Raw genomic sequence first — 18,083 nt, forward strand, 5'->3', positions numbered from 1 at the left:
TCCCTTCCCCACACTGAAGCAGACTTGGGATGTGCTTCTGAGTCGATACAGCAACCATATCATTTTTGGTGAGTCCGGGCTGAACCTACTAACCGTTGGAGAGTTTGCACTTGCAGAGTCACTGATGAAGAAGTTGACCGTCCCGAGTGCGAGCGAATCTATCGCCCGACGCTGTGAGAAGAGGAGGAGGAAGTCTTCGGCTAGAGAGGATAGGAGGGTGGAGGATGTACTGGTGACACCGCCCCCACCAAACCATCAGCCCACTACCGGAGCAAGGTCATCCCAGGCTGCAATCTTGGATGAGCAGACCGAGACTATCACCCTCCGTATTCCAGCTTCTGCGTCAACTTATTCTGATGCAGCCTCTATGGGCAAGTTGGCTGATTCTTTTCTGTTTCTGGCCGATGAGAGTCGTTTGAACCAGATGGGGGCGGTCGCGGTCGCAGACTGGGGGGTGTCCCGCGCTTTCCAGGTAAGGCAGTGATTTTATTTAATCTTGCTTAGCATGGTTTGTACTAATGATTACTTTGTTATGCAGGCATTCACGAGTAGTCTGCACCTGAGGAGGTCCATAGTGGCGCAGGAGAAGAGGATTCATGATGTGTCTAAGGCAAACTCCAGTCTATGCCAGAGGGAGGCGGTAGCCCAGAAGGCTGAGCAAGAGAGCCAACAGCGTCTAAAGGCGGCCGAGGGTGAGTTAGAGAGGCTGAAGAGAGAGTTAGCCGAGAAGACAGTTGAGATTGCATCCTTGAAGGAGCAGTGCCTCTCCATTGCTGATAATGCCATTATCAAGGCGCAGGGGGAGCTCATGCTTGAGTATAAAGCCGGGAACACTTCCTACTGGAATCCGGATGAGGACATCCAGCTTATGCAGGAGATGTTGGAGGAGGGTCCTGAGCACACTGAGAAGCAGATTGATGAGCAGATGCTAGATTTTGCTAGTCAGCCGGGACCATCGGTCATCGGAGGCGTGGACGACCAGGCTACAGGGACGGGCACTGGTGCTAACGACGGGGTGACCGAGTCGGAGATGGGAGAGATGACTTGCATCGACGACGCTTAGCTTTATTTCTGTTCACTTATGTGTTTTGGGGCCTACGATGCCCTTTCTCGGCATGTGTGCCTTTTATTGTATTTTGAACTGAGCCGTTTGAGGCTATCTATATTATACTCAATTATTCTAACTTTTGATCTAACTTTTGATGCTTTCTTCATGGATGAATGAGTTGTTCATTGTTTCTTCACTTGTAGATGCACCAAATTGTGTTTGTTGCTTTAGTGTGGCCCAGCGGCTAAGGCATGTAAGCCTTATGTTGGGCTAGTTTGGTGCTTTGCGTATTGCCAGTGTAAGAACCATTCATTCGGTCTGGCCGACCGAGTACAAAGTCTCTTGGAATGGGTGAAGTCAACTCAGAGGTGCGAGTTCTTCGGTCGGTCGGGTCCGACTCGAAGGTGCGAGTTGTAGGTCGGGCTGAGCCGATTTGACGGTGTCTCTTCGTTTCAGGCAGGGCCGATCCGAAGGTGTGATAATGTGGATCGAGCAGGGTTGATCCGAGGGGGTTATTTCGTGGACTGAGTAGAGTCAATCCGAAGGTGTAATTCTGTGGATCGAGCAAGGTCGATCTGAAGGTGCGATTCCGTGGATCGAGCAGGGTCGACCCGAAGGTGTTCTCGTGAACCGAATAGGGTCGGTTCGAAGGTGTTGAGCCGAGCTGGGTCAATTCGAAGGTGCATTCGTGAACTGAACGGGGTCGATTCGAAGGTGTTTTCGTGACTCGAGCTTGGTCGATTCAAAGGTGCGAAATCATGGATCGGACAGGGTCGATTTAAAGGTGTAAACAACAATCGATCGACCGGAGTCAATTCGAAGATGCAATTTTGTGGACCGGGCATGGCCGATCTGAAGGTGTTTAACAATAATTGATCGACCGTAGTCGATTTGGAGATGAAAGATTTCTGAATAATACTTCATTAATATTTGGCCATGAGGCCGACTGTCTAAGAGGAGGTGGATAGGCCCACTCATCCCTTTAAAAAAAAAAAAAAAAAAAGATAACAGAAAAAAGATAAGTTTACCTAGAAGTAGTAGCGTTTGAGGTGAATGATATTCCAACTGTTACTGATGTCTTTACCCTCGGGGGTCTGGAGTTTGTAAGCACCTTTCCCTGCTTCTTTGGTTATCTTATAGGGGCCTTCCCAGGTGGGGCCGAGTTTGCCTGAGTTGATCTCCTTGGTGTTTTGAAAGACTTTGCGGAAGACCCAGTCGCCTATCTTGAAAGTTCGGATCCTCACGTTGCGGTTGTAATGTTGGGCAACCTTTTGCTGATAGATTGTGTTACGGATGCTCGGCCGCTCGCCCGTTCGTGTAGCTCATCGATGGTGTCCAAATTCTGCCAAAGGTTCTGCTCGTTTGATTCCTCGTTCGCCCATTGGAGCCTGGCGGATGAGACTGATACTTCGGTTGGGATGACTGCTTTAGAACCGTAAGTAGGGAGAATGGGGTCTCACCCGTTGACGAGCGAGCCGTGGTTCGGTATGACCAGAGGACTTCGGGTAGCTTATCTGCCTATGCACCCTTGGCTTTCTGTAACTGCTTCTTTAGTGTCTGAATGATGGTCTTGTTTGACGACTCGGCCTGACCGTTAGACTGGGGGTTACAGGGGGTTGAGAAGCTCAACTTTATCTTCCACATATCGCAGAAATCCCTGAAGCCTGAGCTGATGAACTGGGATCCATTGTCGGTGACGATCTCCTTTGGTATCCTGAACCTGCAGATGACATTCTTCCAGATGAAGGCTTTTACCTCTCGGTCTCTGACTTGTGCAAAGGCTTCGGCTTCGATCCACTTCATAAAGTAGTCTGTCACAACTAACATGAAGACTCGCTGTCCAGGTGTAGTAGGTAGTTTTCCCACGATGTCCATTCCCCACTTCATAAAGGGCCAAGGTGTAAGGATGGAATGTAGTCGCTCTGGTGGGAGGTGTGAGACATGAGCGAACCTCTGACAACTGTTGCACTTCTACACATAAGTAGTCGAATCGACGCCCATAGTCGGCCAGTAATATCCAACAGTGATCACTCGGTGTGCAAGGCTGCGTCCCCTAGCATGGTTTCCACATTCGCCTTCATGTAACTCAGCAAGGACACGTTAGGCCTCCTCCGGGCTTGTAAACTTGAGGTAGGGGCTCGAGAACGATTTTCTAAGGAGTTGGCCTTCATGTATGGTGAATTTGGCTGCTTTTGCTTTTAACCGTCGTGCCTCGTTCTTGTCAGTAGGGAGTTTGTCATGCTTCAAGTATTTCACTATCGGAGTCATCCAGCATTTGGCTAGTTCAACTCCCATGGCTTCCTCAAGCGACTTGTTTGGTTGTCCATCCTAGTTGGCTGGCCACTACATGAATAGTAGAGGGATGGACGAGGGGGAAAAGCATTTGAGGGCTGAGCCAAGATTGGCAAGAGCATCAGCGTGAGAGTTCTCCGCTCTGGGGACTTGGACGATGGAAAACTCATCCAATTGTGCCTGCAGCTCCTTGACCATGCTCAAGTAGGATGTCATCTTCGAGTCGCATGCTTGATACGTGCCCTGTAGTTGATTGACCACGAGCTAGGATTCAGACTTCACTTCTAGTCTTTTTGCTCCAATTTCTTTGGCTAAGGAAAGTCCAGCTATGAGAGCCTCATATTCGGCTTCATTGTTTGTGCACTTGAACCCACACCGTATTGCCTGCTAGATGACGTCTTCTTCTGGCGCTACCAATACCACTCCCAGTCCGCTTCCATTCACGTTAGTCGAGCCGTCTACTGAGAGGGTCCACTTGGATGGTGATCCGCCGTTCATGCATAATAACTCACTTTTTGCTTGGGTGGTGGTATTCGGGGTGAAGTCAGCAATGAAGTCGGCCAAGGCCTGGGATTTGATGGCGGTGCGAGGCTGGTATGATATATCAAACTCACTGAGCTCTACTGTCCACTGCAGAAGTTGGCCTGAGAGTTCCGGTTTGTGCAGTATTTTCTTGAGTGGGAAAGAGGTGAGTACAACTATTGAGTGGCACTGAAAGTACGGCCTGAGCTTCCTGGATGCATGGATGAGGGTGAGGGCTAACTTTTCCAGCTGACTGTATCGCGTTTCCGCGTCAATGAGCGACTTACTTACATAGTAGACCGGCAACTGCTTCGTTTCTTCTTCCCAAACTAGTACTGTTGAGATAGCTGTCTCTGAGACTGCTAGGTAAGAGTAAAGCTTCTCCCCGTCCACAGGTTTGGATAGGAACGGAGGGGAGGTAAGGTACCTTTTCAGCTGTTGCAAGGCTTCTTCGCAGGAGGCTGTCCACTCGAACTTCTTGGACTTTTTGAGGGCATGGAAGAAGAGATGGCACTTGTTTGCTGACCTGGAGATGAAGCGGCTCAAGGCGGCCACACGTCCTACGAGGCGCTAGACGTCTTCACGCAAGTTGGAGACGGTATACCAAGGATTGCTTTGATTTGGTCGGGGTTGGCTTCTATCCCTCGCTGAGTTACCATGTAGCCCAAGAACTTTCCTGACGATACCTCGAATGAGCACTTGGTTGGATTTAGCTTCATGTTGTACTTCCTGAGGATGGCAAATGCCTGGCTGAGGTGGTCGAGGTGCTGTTCTGCCATCAGTGACTTGACGAGCATGTCGTCGATGTATACCTCCATGGTGTCTCCTAGGTATTCGGCGAACATTTTGTTGACTAGCCGCTGGTAGGTGGCTCCGGCGTTCTTCAGGCCGAATAGCATCACCTTATAGCAATAGGTTCCCCTTTTCGTGATGAAGGCTGTCTTCTCTTGGTCGTCCGGGTGTATCAAGATCTAGTTGTACCCTGAGAAAGCGTCCATGAAACTAAGGAGCTCGTGACCTGCGGTTGCATCGACCATCATATCGATATGTGGGAGCGGGAAGGAATCTTTGGGACAGGCTTTGTTTAAGTCCGTGAAGTCGATGCACACTCTCTATTTCCCGTTCTTTTTTTTTACGACCACGACATTCACTAGCCATTCGGGGTAGTGGACTTCTTTGATCATACCATTGCTCAGGAGCTTCTAGACCTCTTCGTTGACAATTTGGTTACACTCTGGTGCGAATTTCCTTCTCTTCTGTTTCACTGGTGGGTGATCTGGGTCTACCTTGAGCTAGTGGACTATTGCTTCCGGACTGATTCTAGTCATGTCAGCGTGCGACCAGGCGAAGCAGTCTTGGTTCTGTTTGAGGAATTCTATCAGTTTCTCTCTGGTCTCGGGCTTGAGGCGGGACCCTATATGTGTCTTTATGTCGGGATCGTCCAGATGTATCTGTACTTCATCCAACTCTTCCATAGATGGTTGATCTGGCTCGGTCGATGGGGTTGGATGAATCTGTAATTGCTACGAAGAATTACCCTTGCCTTTGAAGGCATTCTTGTAGCAATCTCTGGAAGTTTTGGGGTCACCCTAGATCTCTCGTACCCCCCACTTGGTTAGAAATCTAATCGTCTGGTGGAAGGTAGATAAGATTGCCCGCATGTCGTGGATCCAAGGTCGGCCCAAGATGATGTTGTATGGCGAAGAGCAGTCGATTACTAGAAAAATGGTCTGTTTGTTCGCTCCTCCGACGTAGATAGGGAGGATGATCTCCCCGATAGTGTACTTCTGCTTAGAGTTGAAGCCAACTAGTAGTGTTGGCCGCCTGTTGATGTTTGTCTCTTCCAGTCCCATAGCCTTCACTGTTTTGAGGAATAAGATGTTTGCCGAAGAGCCTCCATCTACGAATACTCTTTTCACTAGGATGTTGGTGACCTGCAAGGAGATGACTAGGGCATCGTGATGAGGAGCGGCCAGGGTGACCAGCTCGTCATCTTCAAATTGAATTACCTGATGAGTGTGTGACCGTGAGGCCGGATGGATGGACTGGACTTCATGGTGTTGGTTGGCTCTGGCATATCGCTTGGCTGATGAGTAACTTACCCTACTGATCTCTGATCCCCCGGAGATGAGCGAACAGAAACCTTTCGGTGTAGGTTCTCGCGGAGGTGGTGATGGTTCTTTTGAACTCTTATGGCTAATGGTGTTCTTCCCCTTATCAGTTAGCAGATCCCGGAGGTGTCCCCTCTTTAGAAGTGCAGCGACCTCTAGTCGTAAAGTGATACGGTCTACAGTGTTGTGCCCATGATCATCGTGGAACTCACACCATTTGGTCTTGTCTCTCCTTGCCTCGGGATTAAGCTTGTCTGGCCACTTAACGGTGGATCCCATTCATTTCATAATTGCGACCACCTAGGTTGGCTCGACATTAAGGCTGTACTTCGGTATTTTGTACCGGTTTGATCCGAACTGCCTGCTCTCGGTTCTTGTTGGTTGATGATCATATGGTTTCTTGACTGCTCGAATTACGTGCTGGGGGTTGGTAGCGGTGCTCCGCTGGCCTGTGCTCTGGTTTCCTGTCATTCTGCCTTGAATCGTATCTGGAGTGAATCGTTTGGTTTATCTCATCCTCCTCCCATCTTATTTGGATCACTGCCCGGGCTAGGGCGTCTTCCATTGTTATGCATCCCAGCTTTGTAAGTTATTTGTATAGCTCTCTGTCCGAGAGGAGACCCTTCCTGAAGGCATCTATGGCTGTCTCAGGGTTGCATGCAGGGATGGAGATCTTCTCTTTGTTAAACCTGCTGACATATTCTCTCAATGGCTCGCCCCTTCTCTGGTATACTTTGTATAAGTTGGCTGACAGCTTCTCGAGTTTCTTGCTGCTGGTGAACTGTTTCACAAACGTGTCGGTGAGTTGAGCGAATGAATCGATGGATCCGTTCGGGAGGTTCGTGTACCATTGAGTGCTAGGCCGGATAAGCTTGACTTTTGCACATGCAGGCTTCCTTAAGCGGTCGGGGTATTGAGACGGTGAACATCCGCTGCTTGTACGAGGCTATGTGATCGTCCAGATCGGTTGTGCCGTCGTACATTTTCATGTTGGCGATAATGAACTTCTGAGGCATGTCGGCTAGGGCGATCTCGTCCATGAAGGGTGAATCCGCGTAACAATGGGGCCTACTCTTCTTGGTTGGGACCGGCATTCCCGGAATGCATCGCATCACTGCTTCCACATCAGCCAATCTCTTAGCTAGTACCTGTTCCATAGGAGAAGGGGACGCCACTAGGTCATCCCACATGACCGGGTCAGCCTTTGCATTTAACTTTGGTACATTCCGTTGGGTCATCCTTCTTGGGGTAGTTTGACGAGTTCCTTCGTGTGTTCCTTGATAGCATAGATCTTCGGTCATTCCTTCCGGTTGGATGACTCCCATGGTAACTGTTTTGGTGTTTCGCCCTACATGGATGGTCAGGGGAGTCCTCTGATAGTCATTCGGTTGGTCAGGATGGATGGGCTCGGGTGCTGTTGGTTTAGTTTGGCCGTTCATCCCGCGAGGATGAGCCGAGCCGAGTGGAGTATGCGTTGGGATGGTTAGATTGAGCTGGTCTTGTGGATGAGGGCTTTCTGCCATCGGATCGTCTTGATCTTGATGCTGGGATGAATCGGCTGAATGATGTTCTACAGGCATATCTTTATCTCCATGAATTAGGACAGAATCGTCGATCGCAGACGGGTTTAAGGGACGCGACCTTTTGTCGGAGGCTGAGGGTCGGGGCTCCAGTGTAAGGAGAGGTTGCATGGATGGAACAGGGGTGCGGAACCGATTGGGGGGTGCTTGGCCGAGCAGGAACTCTAGGTCATAGAATTGACTCACCTTCTCCTTGAGAAATTGGTTTCCTGACCTGATAGACGCGTTTTCTGTCCGAATCGCATTATTCTCAACTTCCAATGCAGCCACCTTGTCCAAGTTCTGTTGCATGAGAGCAGTTAGAGCTTCCAGTTTGGCCTCGAGGCCGGGATTAGCGTTATCGGAGTTGTCAGCCATGGAAAGTTCCTCTACGCAGCAGGGTTCGTCCAGCCGAATGATTGCTAGAGGCCCCACGGTGGGCGCCAAACTGTAGATACAAAAATCTACCTGTACGGAAGGGGGGTCTGATCCTGTGAGGTTGAGGCCACTAGCGATCCGCTGTACCTGCATACGTAGAGAAACAAACACGTGAAGCGAACGAGAAACACCGGGGTGGTGTTTGCCGTAGGCACTCCGACGCTCAAGTCAGCAAGGCTGAAAGAGGCTAGTATAGTGAGGGCTAGGGAGTAAAGAGGTTACCGGATGTCTAGTCAGAGACTGTGACTACAGCAGTAATATAAAGCTCTCAAGTAGGAGCTTCGGATGTGAAGGTGTAATGTCGTGTCCTTTGTGAGAGGGCTGACCTCTGTTTATATAGTGACTGTCTGGTCTCCCAGTCCTGGTGGGAGTAGGAGTCCTAATGTGACTCTGATGCGAACCCTATAAGAATTAGGGCCGTGGTATGTTGTCTTACCAGTGTCCGGATAGGAATGTGATTCTGATCAAGAAAGTAATTTCGAATAGGGAAGTGTTCTGAATAGGAAAATGACTTCTAGTAGGAGACTGATCAGGAATTGGAATGTGATCAGTGGGTCGTGGGCTCGAAATTTGCCTATAGGCCCATGAAGTGATCCCGAACTGGGAGGCCCATGCCCAGATGGTTTGGGTCGGCCATATCTCGTATCAAATGGGACTGATCTGGCTTGAGCCTCTTTAGGATTGGGCCTGGTCTTTTCTTGACTAGTGATCCTGTTTTCCTATTTGGGCCAAAGACGATTTTTGGCCCTAACAATAACAATTTTAAATACTTACTGTGTATGACGTTAAACTATCAATGGATTTCTAATAAGTAGCAAACACGTGTTTAATTAGCTAGAATTTTGATTAATTTTGATTTTGATTTTGATGTAACCCAAACTTAATTTTTAATTTATTCTTTGAATATGATTATCACCGAAAAGATAATACTAATGAATTAATTTCACTATTATATGATACCTAAATAATAAACTTTGTTTTGCTTTATTATAAAGCAAGGAATTACTTTTATCATTATGTTTAAATTATATAAGCAGCTGCAAATATTCCGCCACCTTGCATGTGGATTCATTATTTAAAATTTTAAATATTGTTTTTAAATTAAAATTATTTCGCAACATGTAAAATCAATAATTTTAAATTAATTCCTTGCTTAAACAATAGGAGATTATATTTTTAATTACATGAATATAAATCGGTTAATTAATGAATTGCTTTTGAATTTAATTAAAGTGATTTTTTTTTTTTTTAAATGAGTTGAGTCAATATATTAGAACTATTAGTATTTTATAAAATTAATTTTTAATAAAATATATTTATAATTTTAAAATTAACTTATAGAACCCATAAATTGATTTATTAATTGTTCCCAAAAAAAAAAAAATATTGAAAATTTATGAGAAAAGTGAATTATAAAAAGTATTTAATAAGTAAGGCATTTTGTGGTAAATTTATTCAGAATTCTAAGGAATCCTTAAATTATATTGAGTAAAATTTTAATTCTTTAATTTTTAAATAGTCAATTACTTATAAGAGACTGTGTAGGTTGTAATTTTGGGGTGCATATAGCCAAACTCGTCTAAACTTATTTATTTATTTATTTATTTTTATTAATGAATCATCTTGTTAAGCTTAAAAAAAAAAAACCTATTTTAGCATATGATGTGAAATAAATAATTTGAAAATGAATCCTTTTGTATGGAAGATGTAGGCATGTAGCAACCGATTCCATGTGGGAAACTTTATATTAAAAATATAATGAGAATATGACACTATTATATTTTATAGAGTCCTCTAGACATAAACTATTTATCAATCAATTAAATTATTCATCTTCACATAAAAAAAAAAAAAAAAAAAAAAATATTTGATTTTGACATATAACATGTGAATCATACCCTATTTGCATTTATCATCTCCTGTCAAACTAAGAAATTTAATATATTATCTCATAATATATTATATTATACAATCATATCCTATTTCCGTTTATAAATGTTTTAAAATTGTCAAAAAATGAAAAACATATGTTGAATTTTCTAGAATTTAGGAGAATGTATTAAATTATTTTGTAAACTAAAGTCGTAATATGAGTAAATTATTTTTAGAAATTTAAAAATAATTTACTAATTTTTTTTTTTTTTTGACGTATATATTTAGTAAAGCACTAAAACATGCGACAAGCATTTTTAATGATATATTTTTAATAAAAAATTTAAAAAGCATATCATCATGCATGACACTAGATTAATTATTTAATCAACTACGTAATTGAATAAACTAAAGATAATTAAATTATTTATTTTCATGATGTTGAAGAATCGCCGAAAAATGAAAGCAATTGATTTTGACAAACAGCACAAGAAAAACACTAAGTTTAAATTATTAATTCCACATGAATCCAATTCTTTATGTCATACAGCGACATATGTTTATTTATAATTAATTAATTAATTTTTTTTCCTTCAAATTTTATAATGATTTATTTTTTGTTTAGAATAATTCTTTGTTTTTGAAAAAAAAAAAAAGCCGTATTTTTTTTTAAATAACTATAAAATTGTTAATCTTGCATAATATATATATATATATATATATATATTGGAATAAATGTATATAATAATCAAATTTAACTGCCAATAATAGGGTAACATTATCTACATTATAATTTAATTGACAATAATAAGGTAGATAATCACTTGATTCCAATGAACTATGTAAATTGCAAGATAAGGTAAATCATAAATATGACATATGACGGTGAAAATTGGACAGATAACCTTTTTGGTACTCTAAAGTTTTGGACCACCGATAAAAAATTTATAATTTAAAATCGGTACGGGATTGTGTTTTCTTGAGATAACGGTATCCTGGTAATATAATAAAATCTTCAATTAAGAGAATTAATGGAATTAAAATTTGTGGGCATTTGGCCATTTTTCAATTGATTGAACAAATAAATTTGTGGCCACATGTTTAGATCTAGAACATTCATTTAGAACAGGTAAAATAAAACCTGCCAGTCAAATGTCACATGCCTGACCCAAATGGGAAAATGGGTCGGTTTGTTGTTTTTCTTTTTAATTAATATTTTATTATTTGTCAAATGCTAACCTAACCTTTCTTTTAACATTTTGTTGTTTTCCAACATAATTATTGGCACCCTATTAATTACATCTAATAAATAATTTTGTTTAATTTAATTACTTAAAAATAAAATGTTTATAAAAAGATTAAAAAAAAAACACATATTTCAATGCTTTCATATAACTAATTTTTGTTGTTCAATGTTCTTAATACATGGTTTAAGATAATATATTAAGACACCACATATAAAAAAAAAAGGAGGGGTTTAGTAGGTTTTTAAAGTTGAGGGGGTAAATTGAATTTTATATATAATTTTTTTTCTAGGGTAACGTAATGTCTAATGTCCTGGAATCAAATAATGTGAGATACTTAACATGCAAAGAAGCAATTGGTTGTCTAGAATCAAACATGTTTAAATCTAATGACAAATCAATGATGTAACTTTGCATTGACTTATTCTACTTGAGATAATATTTTATAATTAGAATCATGGATTGAAACATAATACACCCAAAACATGTACATTCGTATATTTTTGTATGCTACTATTTAATTTAATATATTATAGATAGTAAAACATTGTCTTATATGATTGTAACACTGTTACTTTAGCCAAATTTTGGTACCAATAACTATTAACCATGTAGGTTAGTATTTTGCCGTGTTAGAAGTCGAATGGTTAAACTAAATAGTATACAAAAAACTAATAGTTTAATCGCAAGCATAGAGCTAATAGTTTAAGGAAATAAGGTTGTATTTTTGTTAGCAATTATAATTTTTGGTTTCATGTTAAAGTTTCATCTTAAGAAATAATATTAAAACCTGCCAGTTTGCGCGCACCTGAAATAATCTTTAGGGTTAATGAACACCCTACAAACCCAAAAGACCAGATAAGCCACAATTTATTGGGATAGATGACCCCAAAGTTGAATCAGACACTTAAAGAGGGAGTAAACCTCCTTAACGATAAGTCAACCCTTGAGATTGAAAAAAAATTGATTTTTGATTGCAATTCAAAAAAAGAATAGGTTAATCACTTTTGGAAAGATAGATATCACATGATTTTCAAAACAAAAGAAAAGATCACTGCAAGTGCTTTCATGAACATAGAAGCAACTTTCTCAATTTCAATCAAACAATGCAATAAGAACATAGGAAATATTTAAGTGTTTAACTATTTGAAAAACACTTCTGTCCAACAAAAAAACACTTTCAAAACATTATTATTACACACACTTTCAATTGGTCCTCAACTTTCAACCCAATAAAGGGGGCTAAGAAAGAAGTTAGCTTACCTACTTTTCTTAGTTAAATTTTTTTTTTTTTTTTTTGACTCATGAATCAAATGGAATCACTTTTTTTGACATTTTGTGGGTGATGTGAACATTGTTTTTCCCATGAATTTGAATTGTTTTTTAATAAAACCATTGAATTTTTTTTTTTTTTTTTCATTCTCAAAAGAATCAATGTTGTATATTTTAAGTAGAGTAAAGAGGGTAGGAGGTTTAATTTTCAAGAGATAAAAAAAGTGAGGGAAGTCTAGTTTGGAGGCTTTATTTAATTAATTTAACATTCATACAAGTCTCTCTTGTTGCCATATTTATATTTATGAAATTTTAATACAAATCTTACTATATGCATAAATAATTCACTATATAATTATAAAGTTTTTAATAATGATTATATATATATCGAAAGCATTTTTAAACTTCGAAAATACATAATCTTTTTCTTTTTAGTTGATTCTTTCCAATTTTCACGTAGAACTCAAAACAAATTCATAAACGAAGGGTTTAAACTTTAAAACACTCTTTTTAAGTATGAAGTGTTTGCATAATTTTTGTTTAGGTTTTACAATTACATGAGAGATAATTTATACATACATAAGTCCCCATGATTTACTTGGGGATCTATGACAATGAGTTGCTGTAGGATAACTCCCCCCTAAGGATTAGTTGAAGTGTATGTAAGTTTGTCAGGACACTTCAGTTATTAAAAAAAAATTATACATATAGAGTGAATCTCTATATATACCCCAACCTTATTCTTAAATGTACCCATTTCACCATTTGTAAACTCTTATCTGAAAAAGAACTTAAGTGGTGTACATCCAAAGAGGTGGGGGTGTATATAGCATTCTTGTAATCCACTAGCCCATTGGTGAAATAGATATCACTATAGAAAGCCCAAGTATATAGAGGCTAAAGAATTAGCTTCTCCCATCCAATTCTTAATTCTTAAAACTGAAGCCTAAACGTAAAAATAAAAAATACCTCTTAAAAAAATTATCAATGGAGCATTTCACAACGCCAGATTGGCTAGATTTTACAGTAAATTATCAATGGAGCATTTCAAAAATCAAAGAACAAAGAGTAATATAGAATTACGTATGGGTGTTTATGTATTACAGTTAATTGCTGGCTCTCGTTCTATTTTCAAATAATGACACCAATCAATTATATATACAAGGAGATTATAAAATTGTCCAAAAATTGCTAGTAACGAAACTAATTATAATCTACTTTCAAATTTGATCATATTATATGTTACTAATTAGTAACGATATCATAACGATATTTTGGTACATAATATTTGACGTTGATCGATAATATGTTAAATTTTAATATTGATACTATTTACATCTAATTAAATGATATTGAAATATTAAACTCACACATAGTAAATAAACAATGTGGGTTTGCACAAATTTGAGGATTTAGATGTTATGTAATTAGTAGTAATCTTACCGCCATTTTATATAATTTGTCTCTCCTGCAAACTTACATTATTAATTAAAAAGATTTACTGATACTATTTAACACTAAAGATAAAAAGAAAAAAAAAAACAATTTATTGACATCAACTAGCACTAAAGACAAAAATTCAGTCCAGTTTTTTTTTTTTTTTTGTCTTAATAATTGTAACATTGTCTTTTAGTATTTATTGATATCAAGCTTGAATTTTACAGAAGTGCGAACTGCGAACATCTACATCTTGTTTGTTCAATTATTGTGCGTTTTAATTTGCTGAGCCATCTTTTGAAGTCACTCGGGAGTGCTCCTTGTTTGTTCGCCTCGTCGTTGGTTAATTGCACTATTGTGTAACTCATATAGAATGAGAAGCTTAAGCAAATACAACAAATGGCAATACCAAGCCCTGAAGAGGGTGCCAAAACAACAAAAGTGCCTTTAATGAAAGCAAGCATCATTGCTACCATTGAATAAATGGTAAGCCCAAATGCAAGCTCGTCGAGAGACCCTGCGTTCTGGCAAAACTTAATCGACATGACAAAGTGAATAAAGACAGCAGAAATAGAGAGGATCATGGCGATGGTATCCGTTATAATAAATGCTTGAAAAGCCGACTTTCTACTTAGGATTGCGGTACCTTCATTCTGACCTTTTTCGCCCTGGTAACCACCAGGCATGGTGAAAGCTGCCGTGAAGGTTACTGTTGCTATGAGCGCAGCCACTACCAATTGCGGACCTCTTGCTTTCTCCGGTTCAAATACACTTTCACCGAGGGGTTTTCTTCTTCTGCGTATAACACCTCGTGGACGTTGTCCATTGCAAACCTCTTGGGTCAATTCTTGAATTTCTTGCTGTTTTGCATAAATGTAAAGTAAATCAATGAAAAAAGTAAAGTAATTAAATCAAGGAAAATGACAATTTCAAGTCACAAAATTGCATTTGCATAAATGTATATTAACGAAAATCCTCAAATGCATACCGTCGCATTTTCTCATAATCCAGATTTCTTTTTACCAGTACCAGTAGACGTGATCTGGATTTTGAAAATATGTGGATGTTTGCATTAGAGAATGATTCTATGTACTTATACTAAGTGAAGATGCCGGCTATTACCTCAAGCTCTGGAAAGCCTTGTCTTAATATATGTGTGGCACTAATATCTTTCCTGTTGATAACCTGAAGGTTGCTTTTATGCTTCAAGTTGATACTGTTGGGCTCGAATGAATTATTTCGTTTTGAAGCTGCAAGAACATGGAGAGGAGTGTTCCCCTTGGCATCCTTCTGATGCATAAGACTCCTAACTAGTGGATTTTGTAGCAGGACATCCACATCTGTTTCTTGTAAACTCACCATAGCAAAGTGAAGGAAATTCCAACCTCTAGCATCCACCAGTTCATAACATTGTGGAGAATGAAAAAGAATTTTTTTTATTACCTTTAGACACCCTCGACTGCTCGCCACATGAAGAGGTGTCATTTTACGATCCTTGTCAGGTATGAATGCAGCAGATTCATCAATTTCTAATAAGACTTGTGCATTGAAAGGAAGATCGTAATGTGCAGCATAATGAAGTGGAGTCCACCCTTTTTGGTTCGTTTCTTTTGTCAAACACTTCTTCTTCTCGAGTATTTCTTTCATGGTTTCTGAGACAAAAAAGAGAACATCAAACTAATTAAATAACAAATAATGTTATACATCCAGTTATCATCTCCCAAGTGATGATATCCTTCGAGATCTCATTTCATCATCTATGTGACATAACTAATTAATTAATGTCATATTACATGGATATAAAAATTGGAATACAACCTTGGGATTCTTAAAAACTATATAAAACATGTACTATAAAAATTAAATAGGATAGTGAACAAATTTTCTGCAGGCGATTGCATATTACATACATCCACAAGGGACGAGAACATGTTAATTGTGTTGATCTCTTGTGGTAGAAGTAAGAGATCGGAGGATTAAATCTAAGCTTACTGATGCCATGATCAGAGGGTTACCTACTCAACAGATTGTTTCAAGACACAGCACAACAATTTCTCTGAAATTCATGTTCCTCTGTTTTCCTATAATTTGATAATAACAACAATTTGAACCAAAGTAAACGTACCAAAATCTCTGCTCTTGACTGCCGCATGCAAAGCCGTCTTTCCACGGGGTCCTCCGTGGGCCGCCGCTCTGCAGCTTCCTAATATTGCAACCACCCTCGCCGGAGATCCTCTAGCTGCAGCAAGGTAAAGTGGGGTTTCCCCATAACTATTAGCAGAGTAAGAAAACTCAGGATCACCTTCTCTCGTTAAAACCTTCACCACTTCCAAGCTTCCATACTGCACTGCCTCATGCAACGCTGCGTTTTCTTCCTTATTAGTAATCTTCAACATCTCCCACACAGGATTCAATCCGCCAATCTGTGAGGCTCCAGGTTGAGCCCTTGAATGCTGAAAAAGAACTTCCACCATAGCCGAGTTCCCGCATTTAGCTGCAACATGAAGGGGAGTATCGCCATTGGCGTTGACTTGCAACAAGAGTGATGGGCATATGGTGAGTATTTGATCAACGAATATGGTGGACGCCNAGTATTTATTGATATCAAGCTTGAATTTTACAGAAGTGCGAACTGCGAACATCTACATCTTGTTTGTTCAATTATTGTGCGTTTTAATTTGCTGAGCCATCTTTTGAAGTCACTCGGGAGTGCTCCTTGTTTGTTCGCCTCGTCGTTGGTTAATTGCACTATTGTGTAACTCATATAGAATGAGAAGCTTAAGCAAATACAACAAATGGCAATACCAAGCCCTGAAGAGGGTGCCAAAACAACAAAAGTGCCTGTAATGAAAGCAAGCATCATTGCTACCATTGAATAAATGGTAAGCCCAAATGCAAGCTCGTCGAGAGACCCTGCGTTCTGGCAAAACTTAATCGACATGACAAAGTGAATAATGACAGCAGAAATAGAGAGGATCATGGCGATGGTATCCGTTATAATAAATGCTTGAAAAGCCGACTTTCCACTTAGGATTGCAGTACCTTCATTCTGACCTTTTTCGCCATGGTAACCACCAGGCATGGTGAAAGCTGCCGTGAAGGTTACTGTTGCTATGAGCGCAGCCACTACCAATTGCGGACCTCTTGCTTTCTCCGGTTCAAATACACTTTCAACGAGGGGTTTTCTTCTTCCATTGCAAACCCCTTAGGTCAATGCTTGAATTTCTTGCTGTTTTGGATGAGTAAATCAATGAAAAAAGTAAAGTAATTAAATTAATTAAATCAAGGAAAATGACAAAGTCTCACATCGGTTAGGAGATGAGGGTATTGGTTGCTTATATAGCACAAGGACACCCTCACCATCCAGAAGCGTCTTTTCAGGACAAAACCGTACAAGTTTTAGGGTCTAAAGCAGACAATGTCTTTGAAAACCCACATACTATGTGTCTGGATCTGACATACATCAACAGTTGGCACTAGAAGGAGGACCTAAGCCATTCCCAAGCCCTTCGTCCCCTAAGGGGATATGTTAGTGCCAAATTTCCACATCAATTAGAAGACGAGAGTCTTGATCGCTTATATAGCACAAGGACACCCTCATCACCCAAAAATATTTTTTTCAAGATAAAACTGTGTCAGTTTCAGAATCCAAAGCGGACAACACATACAATTCTATATTATATGCGTCTGGATCAGGCATACATCAACATATAATTATATATTATAAGCTGTAAAATGGTTTTCACCTTAGTAATTTTTAAAATTCTATTTATGAACAAAACCTACCAAACTTTGAGAACATTCTTCAATAGGAGGCACTCTATCTGTGAGTCAAAGTCAATTAAAACATGATACAAATTGCCAAGTTTGATTTTTAGGCAAGAAAAAAAAAATCATCTGTCATGTCTACGGTTGGGCAAATGGGCAACTTGTCACATTGCTTTAGTGAATTCATGCTTTTCTCAGTGCCTACATAATATTTCATTCATCTTTGGTTTACAACCGTTAACTACTTGTCTCCCTCCAAACAATTAATACACCAAAGAAAAAAAAAAATTAATTTTCTAAGAATCATTGGTGTATATTATCTGGGACCAATAATGATATAACATTGAACGGCAGGAGAGAGTGTGCACCACAACTGCAACGAATACACGAAGGATCATCCAATCAGATTTTATGTAAAATCATCCAATCAGAATTTATGTAATGATATAATATGTCGTAGTTGTTCGTCTATTTGTCCTATATTATATTTTGCCAAATAATAAGATGTTATATGTGGAAT

General features: G+C 39.9%; 1 protein-coding gene across 1 annotated transcript; it reads right to left on the minus strand.

Annotated features, from left to right (window-relative positions):
• Window positions 1-14,016: 14,016 nt before the first annotated feature.
• On the minus strand, window positions 14,017-16,877 carry LOC116141575 (protein ACCELERATED CELL DEATH 6-like). Its single transcript, XM_031427062.1, has 4 exons — window positions 16,601-16,877; window positions 15,921-16,427; window positions 14,918-15,447; window positions 14,017-14,655 (listed from the first exon to the last, which is right to left on the minus strand). The coding sequence occupies exons 1-4, from the start codon at window positions 16,875-16,877 to the stop codon at window positions 14,017-14,019; spliced, it is 1,953 nt and encodes a 650-aa protein (XP_031282922.1).
• Window positions 16,878-18,083: the final 1,206 nt, after the last annotated feature.

This window comes from Pistacia vera, unplaced genomic scaffold (genome assembly GCF_008641045.1).
Source record: "Pistacia vera cultivar Batoury unplaced genomic scaffold, PisVer_v2 Contig40, whole genome shotgun sequence".
NCBI classification, from domain to species: domain Eukaryota; kingdom Viridiplantae; phylum Streptophyta; class Magnoliopsida; order Sapindales; family Anacardiaceae; genus Pistacia; species Pistacia vera.